Raw genomic sequence first — 12,916 nt, 5'->3', positions numbered from 1 at the left:
CCCGCCATCTTACCCAAGCGAGGAACCTTATTGAGCCGGCCTATTTTCATTTAAACGCTGAGCTCCCTCCTTCTCGTACATCTTTTGCGCTTCCCCCCGCACAAGAATTTGCTGCTGCTGTTCACCTACCAACGCCCCCCCTCGTACCAAAACAATACCAGTCACCATGGCTGAGCGATACATCCCCGAGCATCGCCGCACTCAGTTCAAGGCCAAGAACACCTTCAAGCCTGAGGAGCTCCGTCGTCGCCGCGAGGAGCAGCAGGTTGAGATCCGAAAGGCGAAGCGTGAGGAGAACTTGGCCAAGCGACGAGGTATTGGAACCGGTGAGAACCGCCCTGGCGCTTCCCTCGGCGCCGCCCCCGACAGCGACGATGAGTCCGCTCCCACCGAGTCTCAGGTATGTGCTTCATCTTCCGTTTCATCTATGCGTCGTCTACTTCGGGCGTCGTCTGAAGGCGGGCTTGCAAATCTCGTCTTTCGCTTCGCCCCGTCCCTCCCGCCTGTGATGTGGGGGAAAATAGCCCATCTCATGGAACCCCACATTGCGTATGGCTCGGTGACCTGAGCAGAGGTCGACCACGTCTGCCATGACGCTCACGTCCCGCTCCATGGCCCTACCACCTTTGCGTGCCCTTCAGCTTTCACAATCCTAGCCTGAATCGTCGCCAAGAGACCCCTTGCTGACCCCTCCTCTTAGCTGAACGAGGACCTTCCTCAGATGGTCGCTGGCGTCTTCTCGGACCAGATCGATGCGCAGATCCAAGCCACCACTAAGTTCCGAAAGCTGCTCTCCAAGGAGCGCAACCCCCCGATCGAGGAGGTCATCAAGACCGGTGTTGTCAGCCGCTTCGTCGAGTTCCTGCGATCCCCCCATACCCTTGTTCAGTTCGAGGCTGCCTGGGCTCTGACCAACATTGCCTCCGGCTCCGCCACCCAGACACAGGTTGTTATCGAGGCCGGCGCTGTCCCCATCTTCGTCGAGCTTCTCGCCAGCCCTGAGCCCGATGTGCGGGAACAGGCCGTCTGGGCCCTCGGCAACATTGCCGGTGACAGCCCTCATTGCCGCGACTACGTCCTCAGCTGTGGCGCCCTGAAGCCTCTCCTTAACCTCCTCGGCGATAGCCGCAAGCTCAGCATGCTCCGTAACGCGACCTGGACTCTGAGCAACTTCTGCCGTGGCAAGACCCCTCAGCCCGACTGGAGCACCGTAAGTGACCAAACATCGAACCATATGAACGCAAGCTGACATGTGCCCTTAGATTGCCCCTGCCCTCCCCGTCCTTTCCAAGCTGGTCTACTCTCTCGACGACGAGGTGTTGATCGATGCTTGCTGGGCCATCTCTTACCTGTCTGATGGATCCAACGACAAGATCCAGGCCGTTATCGAGGCCGGCATCCCCCGCCGACTCGTGGAGCTGCTCATGCACGCTTCCACCTCTGTCCAGACCCCTGCGCTGCGCTCCGTCGGAAACATTGTCACCGGTGACGATGTCCAGACTCAGGTCATCATCAACTGCGGTGCTCTGCCCTGCCTTCTTTCTCTGCTCAGCTCCACCAAGGACGGTATCCGCAAGGAGGCTTGCTGGACCATCTCCAACATTACCGCCGGCAACTCGTCCCAGATCCAGGCCGTTATCGATGCCAACATCATTCCTCCTCTGATCCACCTTCTCCAGAACGGTGACTTGAAGACCCGCAAGGAGGCTTGCTGGGCCATCAGCAACGCCACTTCTGGAGGTCTGCAGAAGCCTGAGCAGATCCGATACCTCGTCGCTCAGGGCTGCATCAAGCCTCTCTGCGATCTCCTCGCCTGCCCCGACAACAAGATCATCCAGGTTGCTCTCGATGGTCTTGAGAACATTCTTAAGATTGGCGACCTCGACAAGCAGGCTGCTGGCGAGAGCGGTGACTCCATCAACCGTTACGCCCTCTTCATTGAGGAGTGTGGTGGTATGGAGAAGATCCACGACTGCCAGAACAACGCCAACGAGGAGATTTACATGAAGGCCTACAACATCATTGAGAAGTACTTCTCTGACGATGAGGAGAACGCTGATGAGGGTATGGCCTCGCAGCCCGCCGGCCCCAACGGCACTTTCGGCTTCGGCGCCAACGGTGCTGCCCCATCTGGCGGCTTCGATTTTGGCAAGGGCAGCGACGCGATGGACATGTAGGGCCTGACCTTGCAGCAGCGTTCTGAGAGGACAATGCATGCCTTTTGATGACTTCCGACTGGATATCCGAAACGTGGAGCAGTCTTCAACCCTAGCATTATAGTAGCATCACGACCCCTTACCCAGTACAGTTCTACCAGACTGTCATCTTACCCCCCACCCCTATGATATCACACACCCCAACCCAACCGCGTCTTTTTAATGTATCTGGAAGGTTTATGCGAGGGAAAATCCCATCCCCGCAGAATACAGGCCCTATGGTAGCTTGAAAGCTCCAGCCTGAGAGAGGAAGAAAGTGAGAGAGAGCGAAGACAGCGGAGGCGCTTCGCATCTCGAGAGGAGTGCCGGAGAAGTGGCCAAGGCGGACGAGTCGAAGTGGAGGCAGAAGGGCATCATGAAGGGTGTTGTCCAGGCCCACAAGACTCGCGCAACACGGCGCCGAAGGAGTCTGGCAGCATCATGTATGATTGATGCGAATGGAGGTGGAACCCCGTGCTAGTGCATCGGGAGATTCCGAGATGAAGCTTGAAAACTGCGGCTGATTCACTACCAAGTGGTGGTGTGTCTGGTTCAACAGTAGCCAAACCCGTAGTCAACAAAAATAAGGAGTGTTTGCCCCTCATTCTATGATCCGCATGGCTTTGAAGTGATGACATGTGATGCTGGTTTATGTGTACAATGATATCAATGTCTTTGGTTAATCGCTTTTACAAGGTACGTCTACGTAGTGGGCTCAACTTGGATCTGATTGCTTGCGAATTCATTCCTCTTGAAGACGGTCAGAAACGATTTTAAAGGTATGGTGGGGCCAGAAACCATCATGACTATCGCACTGTATCACACAACACAACTATGTGGTCTTGCACAGTGTGAGCTCGTCGAACAATTTTTCTGGACAATTAGGCAGTGACAGACTTGGGTTGACCTCAAAATCTGGCTTCTTTGGACAACCTCAGCATATTTCGCCGTCTCTTCTTGATATAAGTACAGATAAATCTGTTATTGGTGATATCGAGTCCATATTAATCCTTCGTGCCCACTAACAGCATTTATTTGCTTGCTCTTTCAACCAATCCAAGCAACTTGATTAGGATGGTTGGTCACTTCGCGTAGAGCTCCACCAATCGCCTCCAGCTTGATATTATTCCTTCTTCAACAACACCCCCATATTCCCAGCCTTCATCATGGTGAAAAAGGGCAAGGCCAAGGCCAACGCGGGGATCGATCTGTCCAACCCGCTTCCCTCTGCCGCGCCTAAGGAGCAAGGCAAGGGTAAGAAAGGTCAGAAGGCGGGCACCTCGACTCCAGAGGCTCCATCCTTGGGTCCTCCTAAACCGACAGTGAAGCAGCTCATCGGTGGCTCCTCATGGACAGGAAAACTACCAGTCAACTTGCTGAGCGAATACTGCCAAAAGCAGCGATGGGAGCGACCGGAATATGACACCAGAAAGACACCAGATGGTTTCTCCGTCTGGGTCACCCTGAGCGCAAAGGACCCCAAGACGCAGCAGATGATCAAGCTTGAGCCCTTCAAGATCCCCGCAACTCATAAGCATCTGATTATGAGACCGACAGCTATCGAGGCAAAGCATGCAGCGGCTACATATGCTCTCTTTAGAGTGTGCAGCATGCAGAACAAGCACACGGTTCTTCCACCGGATCACAAATCGCTCTGGAAGGACTTCCAGGCTCTCAAGACCTCGGACGTGAAAGAGGGCAAGGCTTGGATGTACGAGGCGGATCCCTTCAAGGCGCTCCAAGAACGACAGGAAGCCAAGGCTGCGGCGGAAAAGAAGAGGAAGGAGATCGAAGCAGCCAAGGCCAAGGCGGCGGCCATGCCTGGAGCGGCTGGACTGATCCTCATGAGCAACGCCGGCAATGGATCTGGACGATCGTCAAATATTATGAAAGGATGGAGTACTGCTCCCAAGGTCGAGATGGGCAAGAAGACGAGGGCACAGCTGGAGACTCTTCTACGGACTGGAGTCAAGTGGAATCCCAACGATGTTCACATGTCGAAGGCTCAGAAGGACGCCATTGTCGCGGAACTGGTCAAGCTTGGCTTTCGACGAAGCCATGTTGAGGAAGCGGTCGAGTATTGCAAGGACCGAGAAGAGACGCTTGAGTGGCTACTCATCCACGTTCCCGAAGATGATCTCCCTAGATGGGCGCTGCCGGAAAGCTACTCTGCTGGTGTGTCTGTCGGTACAACTAACTTGAGGAGAGAGGGAATCATCAAGCGTCTTGCTCAGTCGGGGTATTCTCTCGAGCTGGCTACGAGAGTACTTGACGAGCAAGGTGGCGACGAGGGCAAGGCTGCCGAGACGCTGCAAAATCTGCTTTTCTCCAGCGATTCCCAGTCTACTGACGATGCCGACTTCTTGGACCTAGGCTCTCCCGAAGAGCAGTGGGAAGAAGAGGTTGGAAGTCTCGAGGCCATGTATGGTGATGGCTTCGAGCGTGACGGAGACAACGTCATTCGAATCAAGCTGGATTCGGTCAAGAATGGACAGCAAACCGTGGAGGCATCTCTGCAAGTCCGACGGCCAGCCACATATCCCGCGAACTTGATCCTGTCCATCGTTGCCAACCTGCCTTCTTACATCAAGCTCAGCATCATCCGCAAAGCCCTCGAGCATATCGAAGAGTCGTTGCGCGATGAGCCGATGAAGATCTATCTGGTTATGGACTGGGTTCAGCAGAACATCAACGGCATCATTGAAAACCCCGGAAAGATTGTGGACATTTCTGCAGTCTCTTCAGCTGCGGCCGAGTTCAAGCCCGTTGCAGCTATTTCCCAGAAGAAGCGACCTTCCCGTGCCCCTAAGATGATCAAGTGGATCAAGGATGACCGGAACAGAGAGCAATGGCTGCGACGACAGGAGTCATCTTCGTGGAAGGACATGCTATCGAAGCGTCAGAGGCTGCCAGCATGGAAGATGCGGGAAGCCATCATTGGCACCGTGAAGAGTAACCATGTCACCATCATCAGCGGAGAAACGGGTTCGGGTAAATCTACGCAGTCTATGCAGTTCGTCTTGGACGACCTGTATGCCAATGGACTGGGCGGTTGTGCCAACATGATTGTCACCCAGCCTCGACGAATCTCGGCACTTGGACTTGCGGATCGAGTTGCGGAAGAGCGATGCTCACGTGTTGGAGATGAGGTCGGTTATGCTATTCGTGGCGAGTCGCGAAGATCCAAGGATACTCGAATCACCTTTGTTACCACTGGTGTCTTGCTTCGACGACTCCAGACTTCAGGAGGTCGGGTTGAGGACGTGGTGGCGTCTCTGGCAGATGTCAGTCACGTCGTGATCGACGAGGTCCACGAGCGAAGTCTTGACACTGACTTCTTGCTAAACCTCATCCGCGATGTCATGAAGGCTAAGAAGGATATGTTGAAGCTCATTCTCATGTCCGCTACACTGGATGCAGCCACGTTTAAAAACTACTTTGCGTCTGAGGGCCTCAACGTGGGCACGGTTGAGATTGAAGGTCGAACATTCCCTGTGGACGAGTTCTATCTGGATGATGTGATCCGGATGACTGGATATGGAACCGACAAGTCTGATGATGGATTCATCGGCGATGAGGCCATGGGCAAGGTCATCCAGAAGCTGGGACATCGTATCAACTACGGCCTTCTTGTGGACGCTGTCAAAGCCATCGACTACGAGCTGTCGTATGAGAAGAAGACGGGTGGTATTCTGATCTTCCTCCCCCGGAGTTGGTGAGATCAACCAGTCTTGTCGCGCTCTGAAGGCCATAAGCTCCCTCCACGTTCTGCCTCTGCACGCCTCGCTCGAGACTCGCGAGCAGAAGCGAGTGTTTGCCAACGCTCCACCTGGGAAGCGCAAAGTTGTCGTGGCCACCAACGTGGCAGAGACATCCATCACCATTGACGACATCGTTGTGGTGATTGATAGCGGTAAAGTCAAGGAGACCAGCTTTGATGCGCAGAGCAATATGCGAAAGCTTGAGGAGACGTGGGCTTCGCGCGCAGCCTGTAAGCAGCGACGCGGTCGAGCTGGTCGTGTCCAGGAGGGCCAATGTTACAAACTCTTTACACAGAACTTGGAGCAGCAGATGCCTGAACGGCCAGAGCCTGAGATTCGCCGTGTTCCCTTGGAGCAGCTGTGTCTTTCAGTCCGTGCCATGGGCATGAAAGATGTTGCTGGATTCCTTGGGCGATCACCTACGCCTCCTGATGCCACGGCTATTGATGGCGCCATGAAGCTCTTGCGGCGCATGGGAGCCCTTGATGGTGATGAGTTGACTGCTATGGGTCAGCAACTGGCCATGTTGCCCGCTGACCTGAGATGCGGAAAGCTGATGGTATTCGGTGCCATCTTTGGCTGCTTGGATGATTGTGTGACGATCGCTGCGATCTTGAGCACAAGAAGTCCGTTCGTGTCGCCACAAGAGAAGAGAGACGAGGCCAAGGAAGCTCGAATGATATTCTACACCGGTGATGGCGATCTCTTGACGGATCTCCATGCTTTCCAGGAGTGGGATGCCATGATGCAAGACCGTATGCCTCAGCGCCATGTCCGGTCTTGGTGCGAGGAGCACTTCCTCAACTTCCAGACCTTGTCTGATATCTCCAACACGAAAGCACAGTATTACACGGCCCTTGGAGAGATTGGCATCGTGCCCCCTTCAGAAGCCACGAGCGAAGCCCATGGCCGCGGTGTTGGCTCTGATTCGCCTCAACTTCTACGAGCCCTCGTGGCAGCAGCCTTTACCCCCCAGATCGCACGGATCCAGTACCCCGATAAGAAGTTTGCCAGCTCCATGTCGGGTGCTGTTGAGTTAGATCCCGAGGCGAGATCCATCAAGTACTTCAACCAGGAGAACGGGCGGGTATTTGTGCATCCTAGCAGCACTCTGTTTGGAAGCCAGGGCTTCTCGGGTAACGCGGCGTATATGGCGTACTTTAGCCTCATTTCGACGAGCAAGATCTTTATCCGGGATCTGACGCGTACGTATTAATCATGACCTTTGGGTTGGCACATACTGACACGGCTGCAGCATTCAACGCCTACACTCTCCTTCTCTTCTCAGGCCCCATCGAACTCGACACCCTAGGCAGAGGACTTCTCGTGGACGGATGGCTACGACTCAGAGGCTGGGCACGTATCGGAGTGTTGCTGGCGAGACTGAGGGGCATGGTTGACGAGTTGATTGCCAAGAAGGTTGAGAATCCTGAGCTGAGTTTCAAGGATGAGGAGGTGATTACGCTTGTGAGGAAGATGATTGAGCTTGATGGGTTGGATGCTTAGACGGGGTATTTGCTTGGGTTTTTGAAGTTTGTGAGGTTATCATACATGAGAGGAAAAGCAATGACTTTAACTAGGTTGGCATGCCTGTTGATGAGTTTTGAAGTGAGAGTAACGTGAAGGTCATGCATGGATGCTGAGAGAGGTAGTAAGAAGGCTCCATGAGATGGATATGTGCTTCCATGTCTGAATTTTCGGCCTGGATCTTGATTTTCGTGTCTGTTGTATCTCGCGTCCATGTTGCAAGAGTGCGCTCGCTCATCAGCGAGAATAAGGAGTCATGAGCATCGTGGTAGAAGCCTTGCACCGCGGGGCACTACGGACGACCATAAACACCATCCCAGCTTGAATTCCTTGTCAGTGACTTTTATGTTCACTTGTATAAATGTTTATTTCATTTGGAAATTTACTCTTTCCTTCTTATTTTCCATTTAAAATTGGTCATCAGCAGACAAGACCACCTATGTAGCAAATGGCTTTCCTTCCTGGAGGCAGCAACTAGCCCTTGTGGGCCTCCGTAGACAGGCTGTCATGAGCACCCATGACAACCTCACCTCAACTTCATCCCCTACCTATAAACCATCAACTTGCCTCAAATCTCGCTACAACAACCATGTCGCATCCGGACTCTGAGCCCGAAGAGGCCATAACCAAGGAAGAGATTGAAGGGAAAGCGCCCGTATCAGCTCGCAATGCCTGTACGCAAACACCCATTCACATCGCTTTCTCACCTTCTCACGCTTCACAGTCACGGAACTCATGACGCCGAAGCGAAAGGCGCCCCTGTCCGCTCCGCCGCCTAGAATGTCGCGAGGAGGAAACCCTTTCAGAGACCGCATGGGCTTGGGTGCCTATCTTGAAGATCCAGCCTCGTATCCGTCTTCGCGTGTCATCTATCACAACGACTCATTCGTCGCCATAAACGATCGCTATCCCAAGGCGATGATTCACACCCTCCTCCTCCCACGCTCAACAAAGCGCAACCTCCTGCATCCTTTTGAAGCATTCGACGACCCCGAGTTTCTGGCTAGCGTAAAGGCCGAGACGGCGCGCCTCAGGGCTCTGGTAGTGAAGGAGCTGCAACGCCGACTCGGGCCGGAGAGCCGCAGCGACGCACAACGACAGGCCGTCCTCAATGGAGACGCAGAGCCCGGCGAGAGCGGGGAGCTTCCGGCGGGACGGGACTGGGATGCAGAAGTCATCTCCGGGGTCCACGCCGTGCCCAGCATGCGGCATCTGCACGTGCACGTCTTGTCGCGCGAGATGTACTCGGAGGCGCTGAGGCACCGGAAGCATTACAATTCGTTCAACACGCCGTTTCTGGTCAACGTCGATGACTTTCCGCTGGCAGCTGATGATCCACGGCGAAACACAAAGGAGGAGGCGTATCTAAAGTGGGATATGAAGTGCTGGAGGTGTGCTCGTAACTTTGGGAACCAGTTCCAAAAGCTCAAGGAGCATCTCAAAGATGAGTACGAGACGTGGAAGAAGATTTGATCACGCATCGAGTACAAAGGAAACAACGAAGTAGTGAAAAGAGCCGGCTTTTCCCAGCGCGGATCAATAAATAACACTAAACTCCTCTGCCAAGTAAAACCAGTAATCCCCCATGCCGCCCATAAACCTGATACCATTACATTGCCCAGCATCACAGCTTGGTGCCAGAACCAAGCAGCCTGGCATTTATATAGCGTATAATCCGTCCTAAGAATAGACATGGCCCATGCTATCCTCTGCGCAGACGTCTACGTCCAGCACTCTAGTTGGACAAGTCATCATCCGGCAACTGCGATCATCAGCGAAACATCTTCTTAAGACCGGATAGCCATGGTGATGGACGGACCTCCTTGTCGGCCGACTCCTCTTGGCCAGCTGTGGGAACGTCACCATCCGATTCATCATCGGCGTTGGCTGCTGCGCCTTAGCATGGGTTACTTCATCACTGAGCGCCGAGGTCAAGGCTTACCATCCTCCACGGGCTCAGCAGCCTCAACGGGCTCAGCAGCCTCAACGGGCTTGGACTCCTCGTTGTCGTCCTCAGCCACATCCTGGGCAGCCGGGCTCTCGGTGGCATTTTTGCTTGGCCGGCCACGCTTCTTGCCAGACTTGGGGGTTGTAGATTCGCCTTCGGCTTCGGGTTGGGCAACCTTGCGAGGTCGACCACGTCCTCGCTTAGCGCCGGGGGCATCAGTTGATGCGGTATTCTTCTTGGTGAGGCCAACTGCTTCTCCGAGAGCAGCCTTCTTCGCGCTCGAGGCCTTGGTGCTTCCCTTGGGACGGCCACGAGGACGACCGCTGGGGACGTAGGCGGGCTTGGGAACGGCGCTGCGGGGCCTACCGCGGCCGCGCTTCACTGGGGTTTCAGTATCTTTGCTAACGCCGGCAGCAGACTTGGCGACGCGAGGCGATGTCGCGACAACGTCTTCCTTGGTGCGCGCCATGGTGGATGCAACAAGTTGTCGAGAAGAGGAATTGAGAGAGAGAGAGGGACGAGAAAAATTGTGCAAAAATAACGCGAGGGAGAGCGACCTGGTTAAAATGGGATCAACAACGCAGTCAGAACGTGTTGGTAGTCTGGCGTTGATGGTGAAAGAAGAAGAGTCTGGAGATGGTCGTCTACTGGGAGGAGTCGCGCTCCAAGTCCGGGAAAATGGTTAGTGAGCTAAAGTGGCTGAAGCTTTCCTTCCCCGAACGCGTTTGCGCCTCCCCGCGTGCAAGAGTGACTTGCAGCGGAGGAAGGTGATTTGCTGTAGGGGCGACAGAATTAACTGTTCGCTGCGTTACGCTGCTATTTCTGTCACTCATCAGCTGCTGAGGCTGGTACGCTAATCTCGACAAAGCTTAGCCCTGCCGGGTGGCGGTGGGCCATTGGCCCAAGCTCCAGCCCAGTTGCACCAGTTAAAGACGGCAAGAGCGATGCCAGCCCCCCTGCAGCTCACCCTAGCAACGCCCATGACAGCAGTAAACAAATCGCACAAAAGAAACTGAGGAAGGAGAGAGGCATATGTGATGTAGCACATCCTCCGCCAACGACTTCACGACAGCATCGACACCGTCAACCAGACTCTTTTGACGATGGCTTATGATCATCGCCTGATGCCTGCTTCGCCCTCTGAGGCTCGGACAGTGCACTCTTCGGCTTCAACGCCTTCACTGCGGTCCCGCGATGGGGCGTTGCCCATGCTCGCCAGGATGGACGGAGGAGGCAATGTCAAAGTTGTTGTCCGAGTGAGGGCCTTCCTCAAGAGAGGTGAGACTGGTGATACTCTCCAACGACACACGATCACTGACTTTGGCAGAACTCGAGCGCCAAGCAAGATGTCTCATTGAGATGGACCCCATCACTCAGCTCACGACTCTATTCGCACCCGACGACCAAGATCCCGCTGCCGCCAAGCTCAAGACCCGAAAGGTAATCGAGGACAAGAAGTTCACTTTTGACAACTCTTTCTGGAGTCACGACACAAACGACAAGCACTATGCCACTCAGGAGGATGTCTACAACAGCCTGGGCGAGGACTTTCTCGACCACAACTTTGAGGGTTACCACACATGCATTTTTGCCTACGGACAGACTGGATCGGGGAAGAGTTACACCATGATGGGCACCCCCGATCATCCTGGACTTATTCCTCGAACCTGCGAGGACCTTTTCGAGCGCATCGACGCTGCTCACAGCGAAAACTCTAACGTTGCCTACAACGTCCGAGTTTCGTACTTTGAGGTCTACAACGAGCACGTTCGCGACCTTTTGGTCCCTGCCGTGCCGAACAAGGCACCCAACTATCTCAAGATCCGAGAGTCGCCCACCGACGGCCCATACGTCAAGGATCTCACCGAAGTGCCTGTGCGAAACATCAACGAGATTCTGCGTTACATGAAGATGGGTGATGCTTCGCGTACGGTAGCAAGCACCAAGATGAACGACACCAGTAGTCGAAGTCATGCCGTCTTTACAATCATGCTCAAGCAGATTCACCACGATATGGAGACTGATGAGACGACGGAACGAAGCTCTCGTATTCGACTGGTGGATCTCGCTGGTAGTGAACGTGCCAAGGCGACTGAAGCTACTGGTGCCCGGCTTCGCGAGGGTAGCAACATCAACAAGTCCCTCACGACTCTTGGACGAGTTATTGCTGCTCTGGCAGACCCGAAGGCGCACCGAGGCGGCAAGCGCAAGGACGTGGTCCCATACCGAGACTCTATCCTCACATGGCTTCTGAAGGACTCGCTGGGCGGAAACAGCAAGACGGCCATGATTGCTTGTATTGCTCCCTCAGACTACGAAGAGACTCTCTCAACCCTCCGATACGCCGATCAGGCCAAGCGTATCCGCACCAGGGCCGTGGTCAACCAGGACCATATGTCCTCAGCCGAAAGAGATGCCCAGATTGCCGCCATGGCGGAAGAGATTCGCGTTCTTCAGCTTTCCGTCTCGGACTCGAGACAACGAGAAAAGAACGCCAAGGAAGCCGAGGAGAAGCTGGAGGAGTATCAGACCCGGGTTACTACCATGCAGCGTATGATGGAGGAGCGCAGCATGGTGGCAGAGAGCAAGATCAAGAAGCTCCAGACCGAAAACGAGGCTTTGAAGTTGCACCTGAAGCTGGCCATCGAAAGTCTCAAGAACCCTATCCCTGCCGTCGAGGTCAAGACGGACCGCGAGTTGGACGAGCAGGACAAGGAGAACGGATCCGATTACGACGAAGACGATTATGACTCGGAGAGCACGGCGTACGGAGACGAGGACGAGCTGCAGGAGGAGATGCAGCGCTATCTCCAGGACATGGGCAACTTGAGGAAGCTGATTGGAGGCGACCTGTCGAGGTTCAAGGACGAGGACAGCGCCAGGATGCCACTGGGCTTGAGGGAGAACTTTTGAAATGGACTAAGAAGAGGCATAGCATTGGCAGGAGCACGGTGTTTTGGGAGCGTTGGCTTGTATGACGATTGACTGATTGGCTTGGCTTGGATTGGATTCGGTTGAATATCTCATGTAGGTTTTAGGTTTCATAGGCTCATGTCTAAAAGATTCATTTGTTTATATATTTAACCTCGTGCTCCAATATGAGGGTCTCTATGCGTTGTATGTTATCTTTAATTACTCATGATATGTCTTGACTAGGTTTCTATTGCTGTGTACCCAGCTCCTGGATCATTCATACTGCCAAAATAATCCCGTGTAGTTGATCCTGTATTGATTATGAGAAGTTACATATACAGTCATCAATATGTCTTTATCAACGCGCTCACTGGCTTAGGTTATGCCATCTTTAGTCTTTTCCATCTTCAACCAAGAGGATTGAGTTGGATTGGTGCCTGATTCATAGAAGCCGACGCGCCCAGCTCCCTGAGAAGGGGTGATCCGAGTTAAACAGTCTGACCGGCAACACGCACGGCAGTCTGTCTTGGGTTGTCGACTGCCTTCTTTCTGCCAACTCTTTTTCTTTCATC

The 12,916-nt window shown here is 54.0% G+C and overlaps 5 protein-coding genes across 5 annotated transcripts; 4 read left to right on the top strand and 1 right to left on the bottom strand.

The window, feature by feature from the left end:
* Positions 1–166: 166 nt before the first annotated feature.
* MRS44_012662 (uncharacterized protein) lies at positions 167–2,177 on the top strand (the record flags this gene model as incomplete). Its single annotated transcript, XM_046269402.2, has 3 exons — positions 167–400; positions 701–1,210; positions 1,263–2,177. 3 exons carry the CDS (start codon positions 167–169, stop codon positions 2,175–2,177), a joined length of 1,659 nt encoding a protein of 552 aa, XP_046132880.1.
* A 1,184-nt stretch (positions 2,178–3,361) lies between these two features.
* MRS44_012661 (uncharacterized protein) lies at positions 3,362–7,462 on the top strand (the record flags this gene model as incomplete). The annotated part of the gene is made up of 3 exons (XM_065618873.1): positions 3,362–5,910; positions 5,951–7,161; positions 7,212–7,462. The coding sequence occupies 3 exons, from the start codon at positions 3,362–3,364 to the stop codon at positions 7,460–7,462; spliced, it is 4,011 nt and encodes a 1,336-aa protein (XP_065474945.1).
* Positions 7,463–8,072: 610 nt separating this feature from the next.
* MRS44_012660 (uncharacterized protein) lies at positions 8,073–8,956 on the top strand (the record flags this gene model as incomplete). The annotated part of the gene is made up of 2 exons (XM_046276082.2): positions 8,073–8,157; positions 8,208–8,956. 2 exons carry the CDS (start codon positions 8,073–8,075, stop codon positions 8,954–8,956), a joined length of 834 nt encoding a protein of 277 aa, XP_046132882.2.
* A 262-nt stretch (positions 8,957–9,218) lies between these two features.
* MRS44_012659 (uncharacterized protein) lies at positions 9,219–9,900 on the bottom strand (the record flags this gene model as incomplete). Its single annotated transcript, XM_046276083.2, has 3 exons — positions 9,219–9,245; positions 9,303–9,370; positions 9,426–9,900. 3 exons carry the CDS (start codon positions 9,898–9,900, stop codon positions 9,219–9,221), a joined length of 570 nt encoding a protein of 189 aa, XP_046132883.2.
* Positions 9,901–9,997: 97 nt separating this feature from the next.
* On the top strand, positions 9,998–12,344 carry MRS44_012658 (uncharacterized protein; the record flags this gene model as incomplete). Its single annotated transcript, XM_046278511.2, has 4 exons — positions 9,998–10,112; positions 10,268–10,470; positions 10,523–10,709; positions 10,759–12,344. 4 exons carry the CDS (start codon positions 9,998–10,000, stop codon positions 12,342–12,344), a joined length of 2,091 nt encoding a protein of 696 aa, XP_046132884.2.
* Between the last annotated feature and the right edge of the window lie 572 nt (positions 12,345–12,916).

This window comes from Fusarium solani (assembly GCF_023522795.1).
Source record: "Fusarium solani strain SB1 chromosome Unknown bctg00000008, whole genome shotgun sequence".
Taxonomy (NCBI): domain Eukaryota; kingdom Fungi; phylum Ascomycota; class Sordariomycetes; order Hypocreales; family Nectriaceae; genus Fusarium; species Fusarium solani.
Note: the sequence above shows the minus strand (reverse complement) of the source record. Positions and strands in the feature narration are given on the sequence as shown.